This window comes from Pteropus alecto, unplaced genomic scaffold (assembly GCF_000325575.1).
Source record: "Pteropus alecto unplaced genomic scaffold, ASM32557v1 scaffold3, whole genome shotgun sequence".
Classification (NCBI taxonomy): domain Eukaryota; kingdom Metazoa; phylum Chordata; class Mammalia; order Chiroptera; family Pteropodidae; genus Pteropus; species Pteropus alecto.
Genome location: NW_006442484.1, coordinates 47,275,331 through 47,292,201, shown reverse-complemented (window position 1 = coordinate 47,292,201; position 16,871 = coordinate 47,275,331). Strand labels below are relative to the sequence as shown.

Below are 16,871 nucleotides of genomic sequence, written 5' to 3'. Positions count from 1 at the left end.
GTAGACAGTAGTGCTTTGTTTTTGTTTTTTAAGTCTCTTTTAACAAGGGGGTGTCTAGAACATTGGGAGAAGCCTCACTTTAGCCCCTGGCTTGAAACAGTGAACCTGAATCCATTTTATCACCTTCCTTGGAATATTTTTAGACCTTGTTACCCTTTCAGGAGCCAGTCTTTCCTCAGCCTAACCCTTCCTTCCTTCCTTCCTTCCTTCCTTCCTTCCTTCCTTCCTTCCTTCCTTCCTTCCTTCCTTCCTTCCTTCCCTTATAATTTGAAAGTAAGTTGAAGATATGACATTTCATCTCAAAATACTCTAGCATGTATGTCCTAAGAATAAGAACATTCTTTTACATAATTGTAATACCATTATCATAGTCAGGAAAGTTTATGTTGATACATTGATATTACCTAACATACTGTCCATGTTCAACTTTCTCTAATTGTCCCCCCCAAAATTTCATAACAATTTCCAATGGAGGATCACATTTTATTTAGAATTTAAGTCTCTTAAGTCTTCTTTAAACCAGCACAGCTCCCATGGCTTCATTTTATTTTTATTAAATTTTTTGGTTTGTTTTTCATGGTATTGACATTTTTGAAGAGTCTGGGTCAGGCTTCTGATAGAATGACCAATAATCTGTATTTTTCTTAATTTTCTTGGTGATGTGTCCTCATTACAGCATGTCAGGAGATACATGATCTTATTTGTCTCATTAATGATGATGTAAGTTTGATTACTTGTTTAAGGTGATGTCCACCAAAACTCTTTATAATAAAGACATCTTTTCTCTTTGAATTTAATAAGGAATCTTTGGGGGTGTCACTTTGAGACTGTTAATGTCCTGTTTAACAATAACTTTTCACCAGCCCGGTGGTATTAGCGTCTATTAATGATCCTTGCTTGTATCTATTATTATATTGGTAGTTACAAAATAGAAATTACATAATTTTATCATTCTTTCTACGTTTTGTAGCTGACGTTCTATAAAGAAGCCTTTTATATCTTCCCTTCCCGCTATACATTTTTTTGAGCATTTTAAAAGTATTACCATGGGCTCGTAGGTTCTTTTTTTTATAAGTGCATTTGATCAGAAGTAAAGAAGTGCTTTTCCATATTTTTTCATAGAGCTTAATAATATATTATTATGTATTTTATATGATACTTCATAGCCAGTTGTTTATATAAAACAATATATTTCAATAAATAGCACAGTGTGGAGTTCCATTGAAAACAGTTGCCCTTTCCCCAATTTTGATATATTGTTGTAATCAGGTTTAAAGTTTCTCTTTTTATTTACCATGGCCAACAATTGTGGTTGTGATTTATTTGCATTTGTATTCCTTTGGCGAAGACAACATGAAATCAAATCTGTTATTTTCATTAAAAATCCATGGGATAAAGTTCCCAGTGATAAAGTATCAAACACAGAAGTACACTTCTCTCTCCTTCTCCCTGACAATGAACATGAAGTAAATGCCCTCTGTCTTATTTTTAGGATCGAAGATTCAATGATGAAATTGACAAGCTAACTGGTTACAAGACAAAATCGCTGTTGTGCATGCCTATCCGAAGCAGCGATGGTGAGATTATCGGTGTGGCACAAGCGATAAATAAGATTCCTGAGGGTGCTCCATTTACTGAAGATGACGAAAAAGTAAGATTTCATGCCTTTTGTGACTTACACTGTCCTTCTTGATCATTGATTGCTCTTCTTTAAAAAGACAGAAATTATGTGAATAGCTGTTGGATTAGGCCATTCATGAATCAAAGAGCTTTTTTCTCATGTCATACAAAATGTGATGGGAGTTTTTGATAGTTCATAGAATGTGGTATAATTGAAATAGTTATTTTATCTTTTTCTTAGATTGCTTTTCATTACAAGCCTCAATAGTATTCTTATTCTTCCCAGGTCTTTATCTTCCTTATAAGTAAGCTTTTTAATTGACGATCACACCACCACCATACTTGGCCCAAGGGAAATAGAGAGATAGGAAGATTACTGTGTTTCAGAAAATCAGCACCTTCTCTTGTATTTTCCTAACTACTACAAATAATTGTTTTCTCAGTTCTTACATAAAAATCTCAATAAAATGAATGTTATTTAATTGTTATTCTAAATTGCTAATAAAAAGCAGTTGACCTTGGTAGAAGTGATATACTTTTTGCTCTGAAATTTTAAGTTCTTTCACCAGTAGTTTATTCATCAGCTCCTATTAAAAGAGAAACTCTTCAAAAAGCTGAAAGTACGGCTTTGAAGCTTTTACCTTTAGAGTTAATAGAATCTGGTGGAATAGTTATAAGATTTGTGGTAAAAGCAAATTTCAAGTTAGTTTGTTTAAATTTGATGACTGCCATAATCCTATTTGATTAAAAAAAACACTTTATATTACCCTTCTGGATGTGAGTTTGCTATTTGCCAGTGCTAATTACTAATCTAATGCATTAAATTAATGCAAGTGTCTGGTACAGAAGGTCAATATAAATTTGATTATAAGGAAACAAGATTTTTAAGTGAAGAGAGTCTCTTATTGAGGTAATTTCTATAGTTAAATTCGAATAGCTCAAATCCCAGAAAAGCTTTATAAGCACTTAGAGTATGACAGGACCTCAGCCACTTTCTTACCAATTCAATAAACAATGACAACGTGTAAGGCATGTATGTTGGGGTCATTGGAAGCACAAATATAAACCCAAACATGTTATCCTGTCCTGGAACTGCACAAGGCAGAAGGCAAGATCAGCAACAAGAAGTTCTAGGACATGATGGGTGCCTAGGAAAGGGAGGGTTAATCTCAGCTGAAGAACTTGAAGAGGCTTCTCGGAAGAGACGTTATTTGATCTGATCTATGGAGAAAGCGTAGGTCTTCATAAGACTGGGTCAGGTGAGAAGGCGAGGAGTTTAGTAATGTATAAAATACGAGCCCTCCTCATTTACTATGCAAATGTTTCCATGGAATGTAGAGATAAAGCAAAATTTTATTTTGTGCATTTTGTACCAAAGATGACAGAGTCCTATAATAATGTGCCTCTTATAAAGATTTAGATAGAAGAATTTGAGTTTTGTGTCCTTCCAACTACATGCCCATGACATCTCTCAAACATTTAGTTTATAAACAGATAGTCCTCCTACCTTTGCTCTGCCTCCTTCATTTAATATGATCCCATTATATATTTAATTCTAATCGCTGATTCCATTTATGTTAGATTTATTTTCTGGACTTTTCTCAGGGGATTTATACTTATGAGCTAGGGCTTCATGAGGTCTGAATGATTTAAAGGGGTGGTTTGCACAGGGCTTTGTAACTCTCTTGAACAACATCAATGTTTAACTTTGCTGAGAACAAAGCCCGGGACTGAGTTCCTACTTGGTTAGGGACAAGCAGCCTGCTTTGGGTGAGCCATTTAATTTCTGACTCTCAGTTTCTTCATCTGTTAACTACACTACCCACCATTCTACAGAAAGAGAATTAAATAAGATCATAAATAAAAGTACTTTACAAAATATGAGCAACTAAACAATTATAAAGCATAAATTTTTGTTTTAAAACTAACATTTCCCAAAGGGTTGTAAATGTTCTATTTTTGTTATTTATCCCTAGGCAACTTATTTCTTAGATTCAATTTCATTTGAGTATTTCTTTGCTCCAAATATTATATTTTTCTCCTTTGCAGTTATCCTGTGTTCTCAAAGTAACATTTTATTTCCTAACCTTTACAATTCCCTTTCCTGATTTAAAAACCCTACTCTGATCTTACTTCTTAGAAGAAGACGTACTGGTGAGGGCAGTTGATTGTGTTCGTGCAGATGACACTGGATGGAGAGTATTTTATCTCCACATTTGTATTTGGTTATTGTTCTTTCCTGCAAGGATTTTATATATTGTAAACCAAACAGGAATTGTGAAGAAGAAAAGCACAAAAGATCTAGAAATGATAACAGAAAGAGCAAGATCTAGATACTTCTTCCAAATAAGAGAAGACATTGTGGCATAATAGCTGCATACTGGCCATATAGGAGTCTACGTGAGTTGAAATTCCATCTCTGCTATAGCATGTGTCACCTTGCACAAGTTACTTAGCTTCTCTCTGCTCCAATTTCCTCCTCTTAGAAGAGACATGATAATAATAATACTTATCTCATAAGGCTCTACGGGGATTCAATGAGAGAATACAGGGAAAGGATTTAGAAGAGTGCCTAACGCATAGTAAGTCCTCATAAAAGCTTATCTTTTATTGACAGCACATTATTACATGTGAGATACAGTCAAGACTCAGTTAAAGATATTACCTCTGTATTATTTAAGTTCATAAGTTTTTATTAAGCACAACAGTTCCACTGTTGGAGTTTCAACAATGAAATGAGGGATATACTTTTTTTATAAATTCACAATTCTCTTGTGTGATTGTTAGTGCACATACTGTTTTACTTGGTTGTAGATTATGCATCTACTAATTTGTATTCTACTTTTGAATGTAAAGTTATTTCTTACATATATGTGCACATATGATGTAGTCTACATTGCCATTTTTAGGGATTATAAAGTTTTCTTCTTTTTCTACATAGCCTGGTTTGCTTAGTCACTGTCCTATTATTGGAAATTTGGGTTGTTTCCAGTTTTTCATTAATACAAATAGCCCTGAATGAACATCTTGAACAAATTACCTTTTTCTTTTGTGTTATTTCCTTGGGGTATATTCCAAAAGACTGAAATTACTGAGTCAAAGGACAAGAAACGTTTTAGAGCTCTCATTCCAAGTTATCAAATAGCTTTCAGAAATATTGAACCCATTTACAATGGTAGCAGCATGCATATACCTCTGTTTGCAGAGAGCTGCCAACTTTGTTCAATTCACATTTTAAAATCAAATTAGTTTTCTTTAGTCTGCCAGGCTGGCTTCAGACAACCTCCACCCACATACACCAGTATAAACTCCAGCAGTAGAAGTTTCAGTGTTACCTACACGTAAGGAAACAAGAAACACTAAACCTGGTGCTTAGTGTTAGTGTTAGGTAAGGGGGCAGATCACATAGCCTTCAGGGCAGGTTCAGGTCTTTGCCCTGCTATTTATTAGCTGAGTGACCTTGAGCAAGTTGCTCAATCCCCCTTTACTGCAGAACTTCCACAATAAGGTTGTTGTGTGGAGTAAAATAGACAATAGATGTGAAGTGCTTAGGGTAGCACTAATTGTCATTAAATGAGCTTCACGAAATCTCACCATCTATTTTACTTTATACACATAACTGCTATGTCATTGTTCATATGGGTAGTGGTGGATTTATTGCATATTTAGCATAATATAATTTGTATGTCCTGATATTTTAAAATGTCAACTTCTGGAGACTATCAGCTGTGTTATGTATGCAAAAGACATTTTGCAATATGAGACTCAGTAAATTATTTGCCTGAGATAAATTAAAAATTAAATATGGTATATTCATTTCTGGGCTATTTATGTATTCATATTGTGTTTCTTGAAAATTCTACACCTACATTTCAGTGGCTGTGCTCTACATGTAACCGTTAATGGAAGAGCCTGGGAAGGTCATCAGGTCCATTTCCCATCAACCCTGTTCTCATCCAGTGCAGGAATCTTTACCTGACAGAAGGTCATCCAACTTCTGCCTAAAAACTTCCCTTTTAATGACATTAAAATCATTATGCTCTTCAAAGTTCTTGCATAACTAACAATAATTTAATCAGCAGTGGTTGGAATTTTGTGTGAAATATTGCCTAACACATGCACTTATTAATAATTTAAGTTGCGTATTGACAAATGACTAGTTTGGTAATTCACGTTGGAAGTACACATAAAGGCAGATAATACAGAAGAGATGATTAGAATTTTCTGGTTCACTTCATGAGTTTCTAGCAAATGTTCCTCTTTTTCAGTGATATGTATAAACTAGCTGATTTAGGTGTTATGACATCCAAATAATTTATCACTTAGTTATTCCTGAGTAAGGGGAATATTCTTTTGCAGAATAAAATTATGAGACCTGGACGGGAGCAAATATTTGTGATCTGTCAAGATATATGGGCACTCCAGATGAAACCTGGTATATGGAAATGAGCACAGGCTTTTATCCACCCTTACCAGGTTACCTATACCTAGGCCCCAAGGAGCCATTTCTTAGTGTGGTGTTGCATGAAGAATATGTCTATTGCAGTTACTTTCCAACAGCCGACATATAAGCAGCTGTGCCTTGAAGTTGTTTTTTGGCTAATCTCTATAGGGTTTCTTTAGCCTGTGGTCACTTCTCTCCAGCTCATTATTCAGAGTGTTCAGCCGCCCTGCTCCTCTCCTTTGTGCCAACATGTTCAGACACCCCGCAGAGCTGGGATGCAGCCAACTGAGCTTGGCTGCCTTGGGACTGGCCACATTCCAGGAACTTGTTATGGGTGATGCTGCCCCGCCAATTGGTATTGAGGATGGTGCACGGATGATCTAATGAGCAGAAGCTGGAGTTTTGTTATTTGCAAGAGGCCTTAGGCTCACAGCCAGATAATGGAGAGGATTTCATAAGCGCTTGGCCTTACATTTTTAAGCTGTTTCTGATTGTGCAAAGGCTAATGTTTAGGATCCTGGTGAGATGTCAAGGCTGCAAAAGGTATTAAAATTCACTTCAGTGAGGAGCATGGATGTTGAATTCATCATACTGATAGAGGTGACATATTGGTGGTCCCAGAAAACTCAGTGCTCTCACAGATGTGTGGCTTGTATGGAATTTGACTGGCATAGGATTGATTTTTTTTTTTAAAGCCTTTGGACATGGCTTTAAGCTCTAGTTTTGCCATAATTGCCAATACCTAAACAACTAGTCACTTTAATAGTTTAATAAAATCAGCAAAATGAGAGCAAAAACGGAGAGGTTTCATCTCTCATCTTATGAAGAGTCAGTTTCTACACAAAGGTACTTTTCAAGTAGTTTTTTAAAATTGTTTTATACATGGTTGGTGGTATTACAACTCTACTTGGCAAGTTTATGTGTTTTCTATTAATACTCCATTGTCTTTTGGGTATTCAAATACTAAACGATCAGTGAATTAACTAATTATAAGAAGTGGCCTTTGTGTTCTCATCTCATTTTTTCCCCTTTTCTGCATATATTCCAATTCGATTTTTCAAATCGTGTTGCAATAAAATTATAATTAATAATCAGTGTTTAGCAAAAAGGTTTTAAAAGTCCTGGCAGATGGCTCACGATTATAAGTTACATTTGATCAATAAGATTTCAGTCTTGGAAAAATTCGGATCGAATCTCGTAATTTGTTAATTCCAACACTTTATCTACACTTAAACTGTCTCCTCACTGCACTAGTTGCCTTTTAACAGGTATTACAGGTCCCATATAATCACTGTGAAACTACAAGAGCTTCAGAGACCCATTTGTTCATGTTCTATGTGTTCACTGGACTATAGCTGGCCAAGAGATTCAGAAACAGGCAAGATTTATGAGAAAACTATTACCAACACAGTAACTGTCAGAACTCAGCTTAAACTTCAGGGAATATTTCTCCTTAACCACTAAACTTGAAATGCAAGAAAGTGTTGTCTTTTTATTATGTTTACCTCTAATATCTTTGTGCTGTATCATCTCATTAGTATCAAGCTGTAACTACAATATCAATTTACCATCACCTGAACCAGGGAAGTTAAGAAATCCAGGCTGTATTTATATGGTGCTGCACAGACAGGACTCTGGAGCATCGGGGTGGAAAAGGTTAGCGTCTGACCAGTACATCCATGGTTTTTAATAGTTGACCTTTTAGTAAAGCCACATCTAAAAGTGCAAAATGACAAAAAACTGTCTTATAAACTATCTCTGATTTATACAGAGCTTGGAGAATAATCTGCAATCACAGATTAGCAATAAATAAGCACTTGTTGGCAGAAGGAATTATTATTAAAGAACTAGAACAGGGAGTTGTGGATTCTTGTTTACTGGAGATTTCAAATTAAGATGGAGAACTATCTTCTTTGAATAATTAGTTTAGTGTTATGTGTCTGAATAAAATAGCAGGGTTGTTTCTTTTTACTTTAGAATGCTGAAATGCTTCAATTGAAAATTTGAAGACAAATCTAAGTCTTTTTTGATTAAAAGTGAAATTTAGTAGAATTCTGAGTATATTTGGCTGTCTTTGAATTGGGCAGCTCTGTCTTTCTTGATTTATTTTCCTTTCCTTTTATGATCAGATTATTCCCTTATTATAAAAGTAATACAGGCTTATTATAGAAAATTTGCAAAGTACAAGAAAAGGAAAACCTAAAATCACCAATAACCCTAATTTTAGAGATAATACTGTTAATATTTTTGGTATATTTCCTTATATTTATTTATTTTTACCTATAAATAAAGATATATTTCCAAATTCGCATCATGTAGTACACATGGTATTTTATCATGCTTCAAACAATTCTTCAACTATGCAATGTATATGTTTGCATTATACTTTACCATGTAATTATGCAATAGTTTATTTAATCATTTTATTCCTCAGCTTTTAGGTTGTTTCCAAAATCATGTTATAATAAAATTACAATTAATGAACTTTTTATAAATAAATATTGGACCACATCTTAGGTCAGCTATATTAAACTCTTATTTTATAGGTCAAAAATATTGGTAATTTCCAATGATTCAAACTTATGCTTAGGATTACTGGGTCAAGGAGTTTGAACAATAGTTTTTTATAATAGCCTTACTGAGATAAAATTTACATACCATACAATTCACCCATTTAAAGTATGCAATTCAGTGGTCTTTATTAGATTTGTAGAGGTGTATAACCATCACCACGCTCAATTTTAAAACATGTTCATTACCACAAACTAAACCCCATACCTATTAGCAGTAACTCTCTATTTGCCCTCAACTCTCTCAGTCTACCAGTCTGTTTCCTGTCTCTATGGATTTGCCTATGGAAAATTCATATAAACGGTATCATGCAATATGTGGTCCTTTATGACTGGCCTTTTCTAGTTAGCATAATGTTTTCAAGATTCATCCACATTGCAGCATGTATCAGTATCACTTCATTTCTTTTTGTGGCCAAATAGTATTTCACTGTATGGATATACTACATTTTGTTTATCCATTCATCTGTTGATGAACATTTCGTGTTTTTTTTTTTTTTTTTACTTTTTGACTATTATGAATAATGTTGCTATGAACATTCACATATAAGCTTTTGTGTGAACATATTTATTCATTTTCTTGAATATATACCAAGGAGTGGAATTGCTGAGTCATATGGTAACTCTAAGTTTTAACCTTTTGAGGAACTGACAGACTGTTTTCCAAAATGGCTGGCCTATTTTATATTTCTATTAGCAATGCATGAGTGTTCCAATTTCTCCACATCCTTGCCAATTATCTGTCTTTTTGATTATAATCATCCCGGTAGATATGAAGTGGTTTTTCACTGTGGTTTTGTTAAACCACAATGTCTTATCCTGATGGCTAATGATGTTGAGCATTTTTTCATGTGCTTATTGATGGAACATTTATTTTTAAGGCTCTTGATAAAGTTCACCCATTTTCTCTCCAGAAAATCATATTACTTTATGTCAATAGCAGTATATCAACTCACTGAATCCTTACCAGCTTGAATATAGTTTTTAAAAATTACATTCTTTTAAATTTCTGATTTCACTTTATTTCTACTTTTTTGATTTATTCTGTGTGTGCATGCATTCCACAAGGAATTAATTAACCATCGGTATAAGTTAATTTTTTTTAACTAGAAAAAAGACTAGCATGATGCAAACTGACCTAAGCCAATTTGATAACACACAACTACTAGGTTGTTCATAATAGCTCTTATGTACATAATAGCTGTCAAAAAGTTTGAAGTAGTTTGAAGTAGAAGGGAATTGACTACTTTCCTATAACTTTGCTATTTGGTTTCAAAGAAAGTGGATCTCAGACTGAATTCTGCTGCATATAAAGACATATATTTAAACAAAAATTTATTGGGAATTTGGGTCAAATAGTTCAGACACTCAGTTCACTAAGCTTTATGAAGTCTAAGTTTTCTTTGTTTTAGATGTTCTAAACACCCCTCACAATATTTAAGATGCAGAATCTCATTGCTCTTGTGGAAATCAGGCAACCATAATCTGTCGACCCCATGGCAGGATTGGGCAGCCTTAGGGTCCATCCCTAAGGGTACAAGTTTGGAACTTGCTAGATTTACCTTATTAATACAAGGTTTGAAAGCATATCTCTAGAATGTTATTGCTAATACACATATCTCAAATACCACTGATTTCAGTAATTACACCCCATATTTAATATCACTGTGCTGATTAATTTCATAGACTGATAATTTCACCAGTGAAAGTCTGTTTCTAACATTGGCAAAGCCCCTCACTATTGATGGCTGTTAAAGATTTCTGCAGCAATTGTAATAAGCACGTTAGGAGTAGGGCTTTCTGATTACTCCAGGAGGGTAAATTCTTGATAGGGCAACTGCCTGCTCCTCTATGGCATATTAAAACTACCCCGCTTCACGTGCACACGTAATTTCACATAATCTTTGCTAAAGAATTTGAAGCAACTTATGGACATCAAAAGAGTATGTAGTATCTCTCAGTGTTTGTTTTTTTCTTTAAATGAGAAAATAACAGAAACCATTTATTAAGTACCTACTCTGCAATAGGTACTTTGCATACATTATCTCATTTAATCCCCAGCAATTTTGTGGGTCATTATTATTCTCATTTTATGGATGGGAAAAGGGAATGTGAGAGATTTTAAGAATGTGTCTGAATTACTTAACTTGTATGTGGCAGAGCTGGGCATCATCTCCACCTCCCCATATCCTCGTGGCACATAGGAATGCTTGGTGGATGTCCATTATTTTCCTATTGTGTCATCTTTGCTTCAGAGACTCATGAATACATAGATCATGCTGTACCTGATGCACATGTATAGATAGTAAAATAAATTTTGAGATTCCACATATTTCATGAATTTCGGAAATAATGTGTGACTGAGTAAAACATAATTTTTAAATTATATTGCCTGGTGGCATTTCACCCTTTCATAAATATCTGTAACCAAGTTTGAGCTTTATGTCTGTGAGAAAAATAGAACTAACACGCTATAGAGTTAGGAATAATTTTTAAAACGATGGCTTTGTGCACATACAACTATGAAATAGATAATTTAATATTTTTCTTCTATTTCATTTTTGTGTTTTCACTGACAAAAAAGAGCATTTTACATTTATGGTTTTTAATGCATTTTTTCCCTCCTGAGGATGAAAAGGAAGTGAGGATCAGCCTAACTGTAACTTTTTTTTGCTTTAAAAAGTTGTGCTTCAAGTTAGAATTTGCAAATAGTGCTCAATTTCACGAACAGAGATGTGAGATGTTCAGTGTAAATTACCCTGCAGCCTACTTAGAGTGTTTTATTCTCTGTTTAGCACAATTATGGAGTATATTGTTTAAATGAAGCCATATTATATTTCTTGTTGGAGAATTTCAAGTAGAAGTTAGGATGACTTTGTAGCATACTTTGTAATTTTTATTTTTAACAGGGTATTGATTTTTAAAATATACTTGGATATTTAATTTTTCTCCTTTTCTGTATTGGAGGTAGAAAGGAACCATTTCTTTTAGTCATTTTCCATTATTTTGTTTTATGTTTCCCATACTAACCTAGGATAATATCCTAGCTAGATATGATTGTAGGATATTTTCACTGGCAGATTCTGATTCCATGGCCAGTCAACAATGTTAAGGAATATTGCCCCCACTCCCTTCATATTCTGCACACTCCATTTAGAAATGAGAAAAATGTCTCAAAGGTAGGCACTACTATATTACCAAAGCAGGCAGCCTAGTGGCCCCAGGGAGGCCCTGAACTGGAGCAAGAGCATGTTAAGAGGAGGAGAACGTAATGAACAGTTTTGAAAAATGAGGTTACGTAAGTTAGAGCTGCCCAGAGATGCTCTGAAGGTCTATTAGACACAGTTCTTGAAAAGGGGTTTAAATGAAACTAAAATGTAATAATGAAACTCTGTCACTGGAGAGAATTTAAAATGATTCCTCACTGGGATTAACTGACACCATCTGAAGGCCGGAATATGCTTTGTCTGTCTGGAAAGCATGTTCAGTGTTTTGGAAGAATTGCTGTCTATAGCATGTGATAAGTCACTGAGAAATCAGTACCTTTTCTTTAAAGGTGCCACCCAGTGTTTGAAAGCAGTGAGTAATCATGTCTACTGTAGCATCTGAGAAGTCTTAGTCCATCTTTGGTGCTCAATTATTTGGTATACTCCATTTCCAAAAACCTATACATATCTGTTTTCTTTCTGTCGCTTAAAAAAGTGTTTCTGATGAATTTTGTGGATCCCTTAATACTGACATCAATTTTGTTTGTCATGATTTCTCAATGGTACTTATGGTTTAAAGTAACTGAAATTTGTTCTGTAGGTTATAGGTATTTTATTCAACTTTCTGTTTCCAAATCCAAGATAAGTCTTCAAAAAGCCATGAATTATTCTCCCCTGTCGTAAAGATGAGGATCACAGAGTTTGGATGAACTTTTACGTGTTCATTGTTCCTTTTCAGTGTTTGGCTCTAAATTTATTTTAAAATCTCAGTTTAGCTGTTTGACATGATACCTTCACATTTAGGATAATCATGGCACCTGATGGAAGTTTTGCTTTTTCTATTTCTTTTCAAGCTCTGAGACAGGGTGATGGAAATGATTGTTTTTTTGAGACTAGAAGTAAGTTCATTATGCTCTGGATCCAGAAGATTTATTGTTTTAAAATCTGATCTTGATGTGTGTGGCTTGTTCCCATGGATGTTTTCCCATTGCTTTATGCCTTAAAGTCACATCCACTTCAAAACACCAAAACTTCTGTCCTGCAGCTTAGATTTCTTAAGTAAAAGAAAACTGGAAACCAAACTGCTTGCCAGGGGGAGATTATGTACAGATCATTGGGTTAAGCAAAGGTTATTGTTCTCCCCTGCCATGCACAGAGTAATGTCATTCTTCTTGAAATTATATTTTCAGTAGGACCAGTATATAAAACACAGTTCTGAAAGTATGAGGTCATAGCCATTCACCTGGAAGATGATCCTTCATAATTATTCCCAGAAAAATACTTTGGAAAAATACTCTCTGCCCTTCATGGTTCAGTGATGTAAAATGTTGGTACTGAACTTGTTATGGGCACTGAAGGCAGGGAGCTCAACCAACAGATAGGCCTGTGGGTCTGGTGTTATATTTAGAAAGACAGTCAACTGGAAGATGGTAGAATACATGCCAGGTATGCACTTCATTACATTCACTACTTTTGAAGCTATTGGAAACATCAGTCATTATAATGACATCAAAATTTACATTTTTGGAGCTTTTAATCTTCACACATATATTAACTAATATGATTCTGTTAATATTCTTACGAGATGGATAAGACAGTTGTTAAATTTTGTATTACAGATGAGATATCTACAATCTGTCTTGTCTAGCAGGAAGTTAAGAGTGAAACTGGGAGGTCAGTGTTTTTCTTCTGCTTAGCTTGTCATTTTTTTATAAACAGTGCATTGACTATTCTTATTAGAAAGAGAACAGCTCAAACCAAAGAGTATTCATTCAGTTAATTGTAGAAACTATGTCATTTAATATGCCAGAATGTACAGCTAACCAATAAGTAAAAAAATGAAAGTTCATAACAATGAAATCACAGATCTTCATGACTGATGCACAATAAGCTTGTTAAAGAGAAAAAGGCTACACAAGAATCTTATCTTACAGGTCCTCATGGAAAATTGTTAAGAACAGTCTACTCTGAATGTATGGAAATAATAGAAAGCAATGATATCTCAGAAATTGTTTTGTTCAAAATCTCCTTTTAGAGCAAAAAAAAAAAAAAAAAAAGGTTCAGAGATTTTACATGATTTGCTCCAGGTTACACAAGTAGGAAATGACCGAGCTGAGAATCGAATCTGTTTCTTCAATACCATCTAGATGTTTGGCTGCCTATGGGCAGAGGGTCAGACAACAGTGGTGGTCCCGCTCAACTCTCTGGTTCTTTGATGGGCTACACCGCATGAGCACCCCATATTATGGGTAGTAAAATCTTGGTTGAGGAGGGTCTCCAGAAGTAATTAGTGTGTCATTGGTATAATGTAAGTCTCCCAAGTGCTTCTTTGCCTGTTCTCACATATGTTGGAGCCTACAATGTTTTTGCTTCCACACACACACACACACACACACACACACACACACACAAAGGATTTATGAAGAATCATCTATATATTAGCCTCAAAAGTTGAGGATAAAAAGATTTTTTAAAAAGAATCTCTGTTCTCCAGCCACCATTGAAGTACAAATTGTCATGTTCTATGACAAATTCAGTCATGCTAGAATCATGTCAAAGATTCTAAGCTGGCATAGTTCTGACTCTGTTAAGCTGTTATTTGGGTAGGTCAGGGTTATACTATGTCAAAAATACATTTTGATTCAGATGTTTTCGATGTAGGCATTTTGACAGAATTAAAGCCAGCAGATACCATAGAATAATGCCGAGGACTGGTATGGGTCTGTGGCCTGTAGAATAATATACATTCTGGCATATTAAATGACCCTTACCCCCCATCCCAATTCTGGGCAATTTTTACTTTTGACTTTATTAATGTATATACTGTTTGGAAACTTTAACCTTGGGTTTGTATCGTTTTTATTTCTGGGATGAATCTTGTTTGATAGTGTTTCACTGTTTTGATATATTGCTGGATTCAGTTAGCACTTGATAAGTAAGATTGACCTGTAGCTTTTTTACATGCTATTTTTAACTCTATTTTTATTAATTTTACATTAGGCACATTATTTTAGAATTAGGAAAAAAAGGCAGTAAGATATGGTTTAGTTATCAATGGGAAGCTTCTAAGGGGTTATCAAATTCTCCCCCAAAAGCATTATTGTAAATCAATTTTACTATAAGTAAAAATGTGTTAAAGAAGAGTTAGAAATTTTAACAGGGTCTCCTGTGCAGTTTGAGGCTGAGAATAAAAGATTTTATTATGGCCCAGATGCCCTGCCTAATACATACCCAGTTAAAAGGGAAACTCAGGAAACTTACAGGAAGATGATAATGCTCTTCCACTAGACAGATTTTTGCAATATTTAAAAACTCACGCCCTCATAAGAATCTACAAGAGCCTTGTCTTAACTAGCCAAGAAGAGACTTTCTGCAGTTTGTTTCATGGAAATCAGTACATATATTTTCATTTTCAAATATAAAGCTATATTATATTTTAAATATTTTTTCAAAGTATTCCTTCAGGAACTTGTTATTGAAAAATTACTGCTACAAAAATTTTCAAGTAAAAATCGTAAGTTTTATTATTGATCAACCACGTTATTTGAAAGGCAAAGAAATGAATGTCACTATTGTAACACTAAAGGTTGAATTGCAATCTGAGATGCAGAAAATTCAATAGAAGTCAATTCTTATTGACTAAGCAGTTATTTGATTGGAATAATTCCTGTTTCCTTCAAATACACGCTTACTAACCATGTGCAGTTCGTACTGGGTTTACCTTAGTCCACCCCATCCCTACCTATTTCATCAGTGCTGGGGTGAGGTTTGCTTATTATTTAGTGTATATATTTTTAAAACTGAAACTGTATCAGTATGTGTTAGGTCATATCAAAATATCACACATTTCTCTCTCCTTCTTCTCTTCCTCTCTCCCTCTCTATCTTGTTCCTTAAAGCAGGAGTCCCTTACCCCCAGGCCGAGGACTGGTATGGGTCTGTGGCCTGTAAGGAAAGGGCTGGACAGGCAGCAGGTGAGCGGCAGGCCAGAGAGCTAAGCTTCATCTGTGTTTGCAGCCACTCCCCAGCGCTAGCATCACCGCCTCAGCTCCACTTTAGATTATCAGGCATTATTCTCCCTGGAGCACTGGTCCTTAGTGCCAAAAAGGTTGAGGACCGCTGCCTTAGAGGATCTGAAACAGCTGATGGGAAATATGGGGATATGAATAAAAGTTTCATGGCCAGATGATGTAGAGCTCAGGTTGCTAGGATGTGACTGTAATCGCTGACTACATTCAGTCCTGACTATATTGTGTTGTTGACCTACCCTGTCTTTCTAGCACAGGGTGGGGCTGGAGGATTCCAGTGGACTCCTTGTATTCAGACAGATGCTACTGAGTCTCAGGTTGAAGAGATTTTGGACAAGCAGCAGTGACTCACTGAGAATGCACTGGATGAACACTATTCAAGGAGGCAAAACAGTTTTCCAACTGCCAACCACGAAAACTGTTCTTCCTCAAAGTGAAGAAATTCATCAGCTACGCTGAAGAATCTTGCCAATGCACATGTATAAACTGTTAGGATTTTGGCCCTAGCAGATCAGTTAGTGGCTCCACTTCCCCACTGTGTAAATGGCATAAATTCCTAGTTTGTGCATAAAGGAATTCACAGAAAAATGTCTACTTTTTTAAAAGAGGAAATGAACCTTCATTTCCTTTCTTATTTGCAGCTTGCTTTGGGGTGTGATAGGAAGATTTAGTCTTGGTCAGGGTGTTCTTATGAACTTAATTCATTCTGTGCTATGACTAATAGCTTTTCCTCATAATTACATAGAGAATTGATACTACTTTAGGAAACAGCATTCCGCATCTCTAGTGAATTGCTTATCTTTCTTGAAGCAGAGCTAATTGCTCATATTGTCATTCTTATGTATATTCTGATGTAATAGAGGCACTTAGGCTATCAATTGCTTTAGACTGTATGTGCGTATTGAGGACCACTTAACAGGATGCTGCGTAAAACAACTGAATCAGACTCTGAGTTCACCGACGTTCAGCAAGCAAGCCTACTTTGCTGTCCTCTCTGGGATAGC

The 16,871-nt window shown here is 35.1% G+C and overlaps 1 protein-coding gene across 1 annotated transcript in view; it reads left to right on the top strand.

The window, feature by feature from the left end:
• The window catches only part of PDE11A (phosphodiesterase 11A), a 315,606-nt gene that overhangs the window by 38,337 nt on the left and 260,398 nt on the right, over nt 1-16,871 (top strand). The window contains exon 2 of the mRNA XM_006921237.1: nt 1,493-1,651. Coding sequence (XP_006921299.1) covers nt 1,493-1,651 — 159 coding nt within the window. The remainder of the gene's footprint in view (nt 1-1,492; nt 1,652-16,871) is intronic.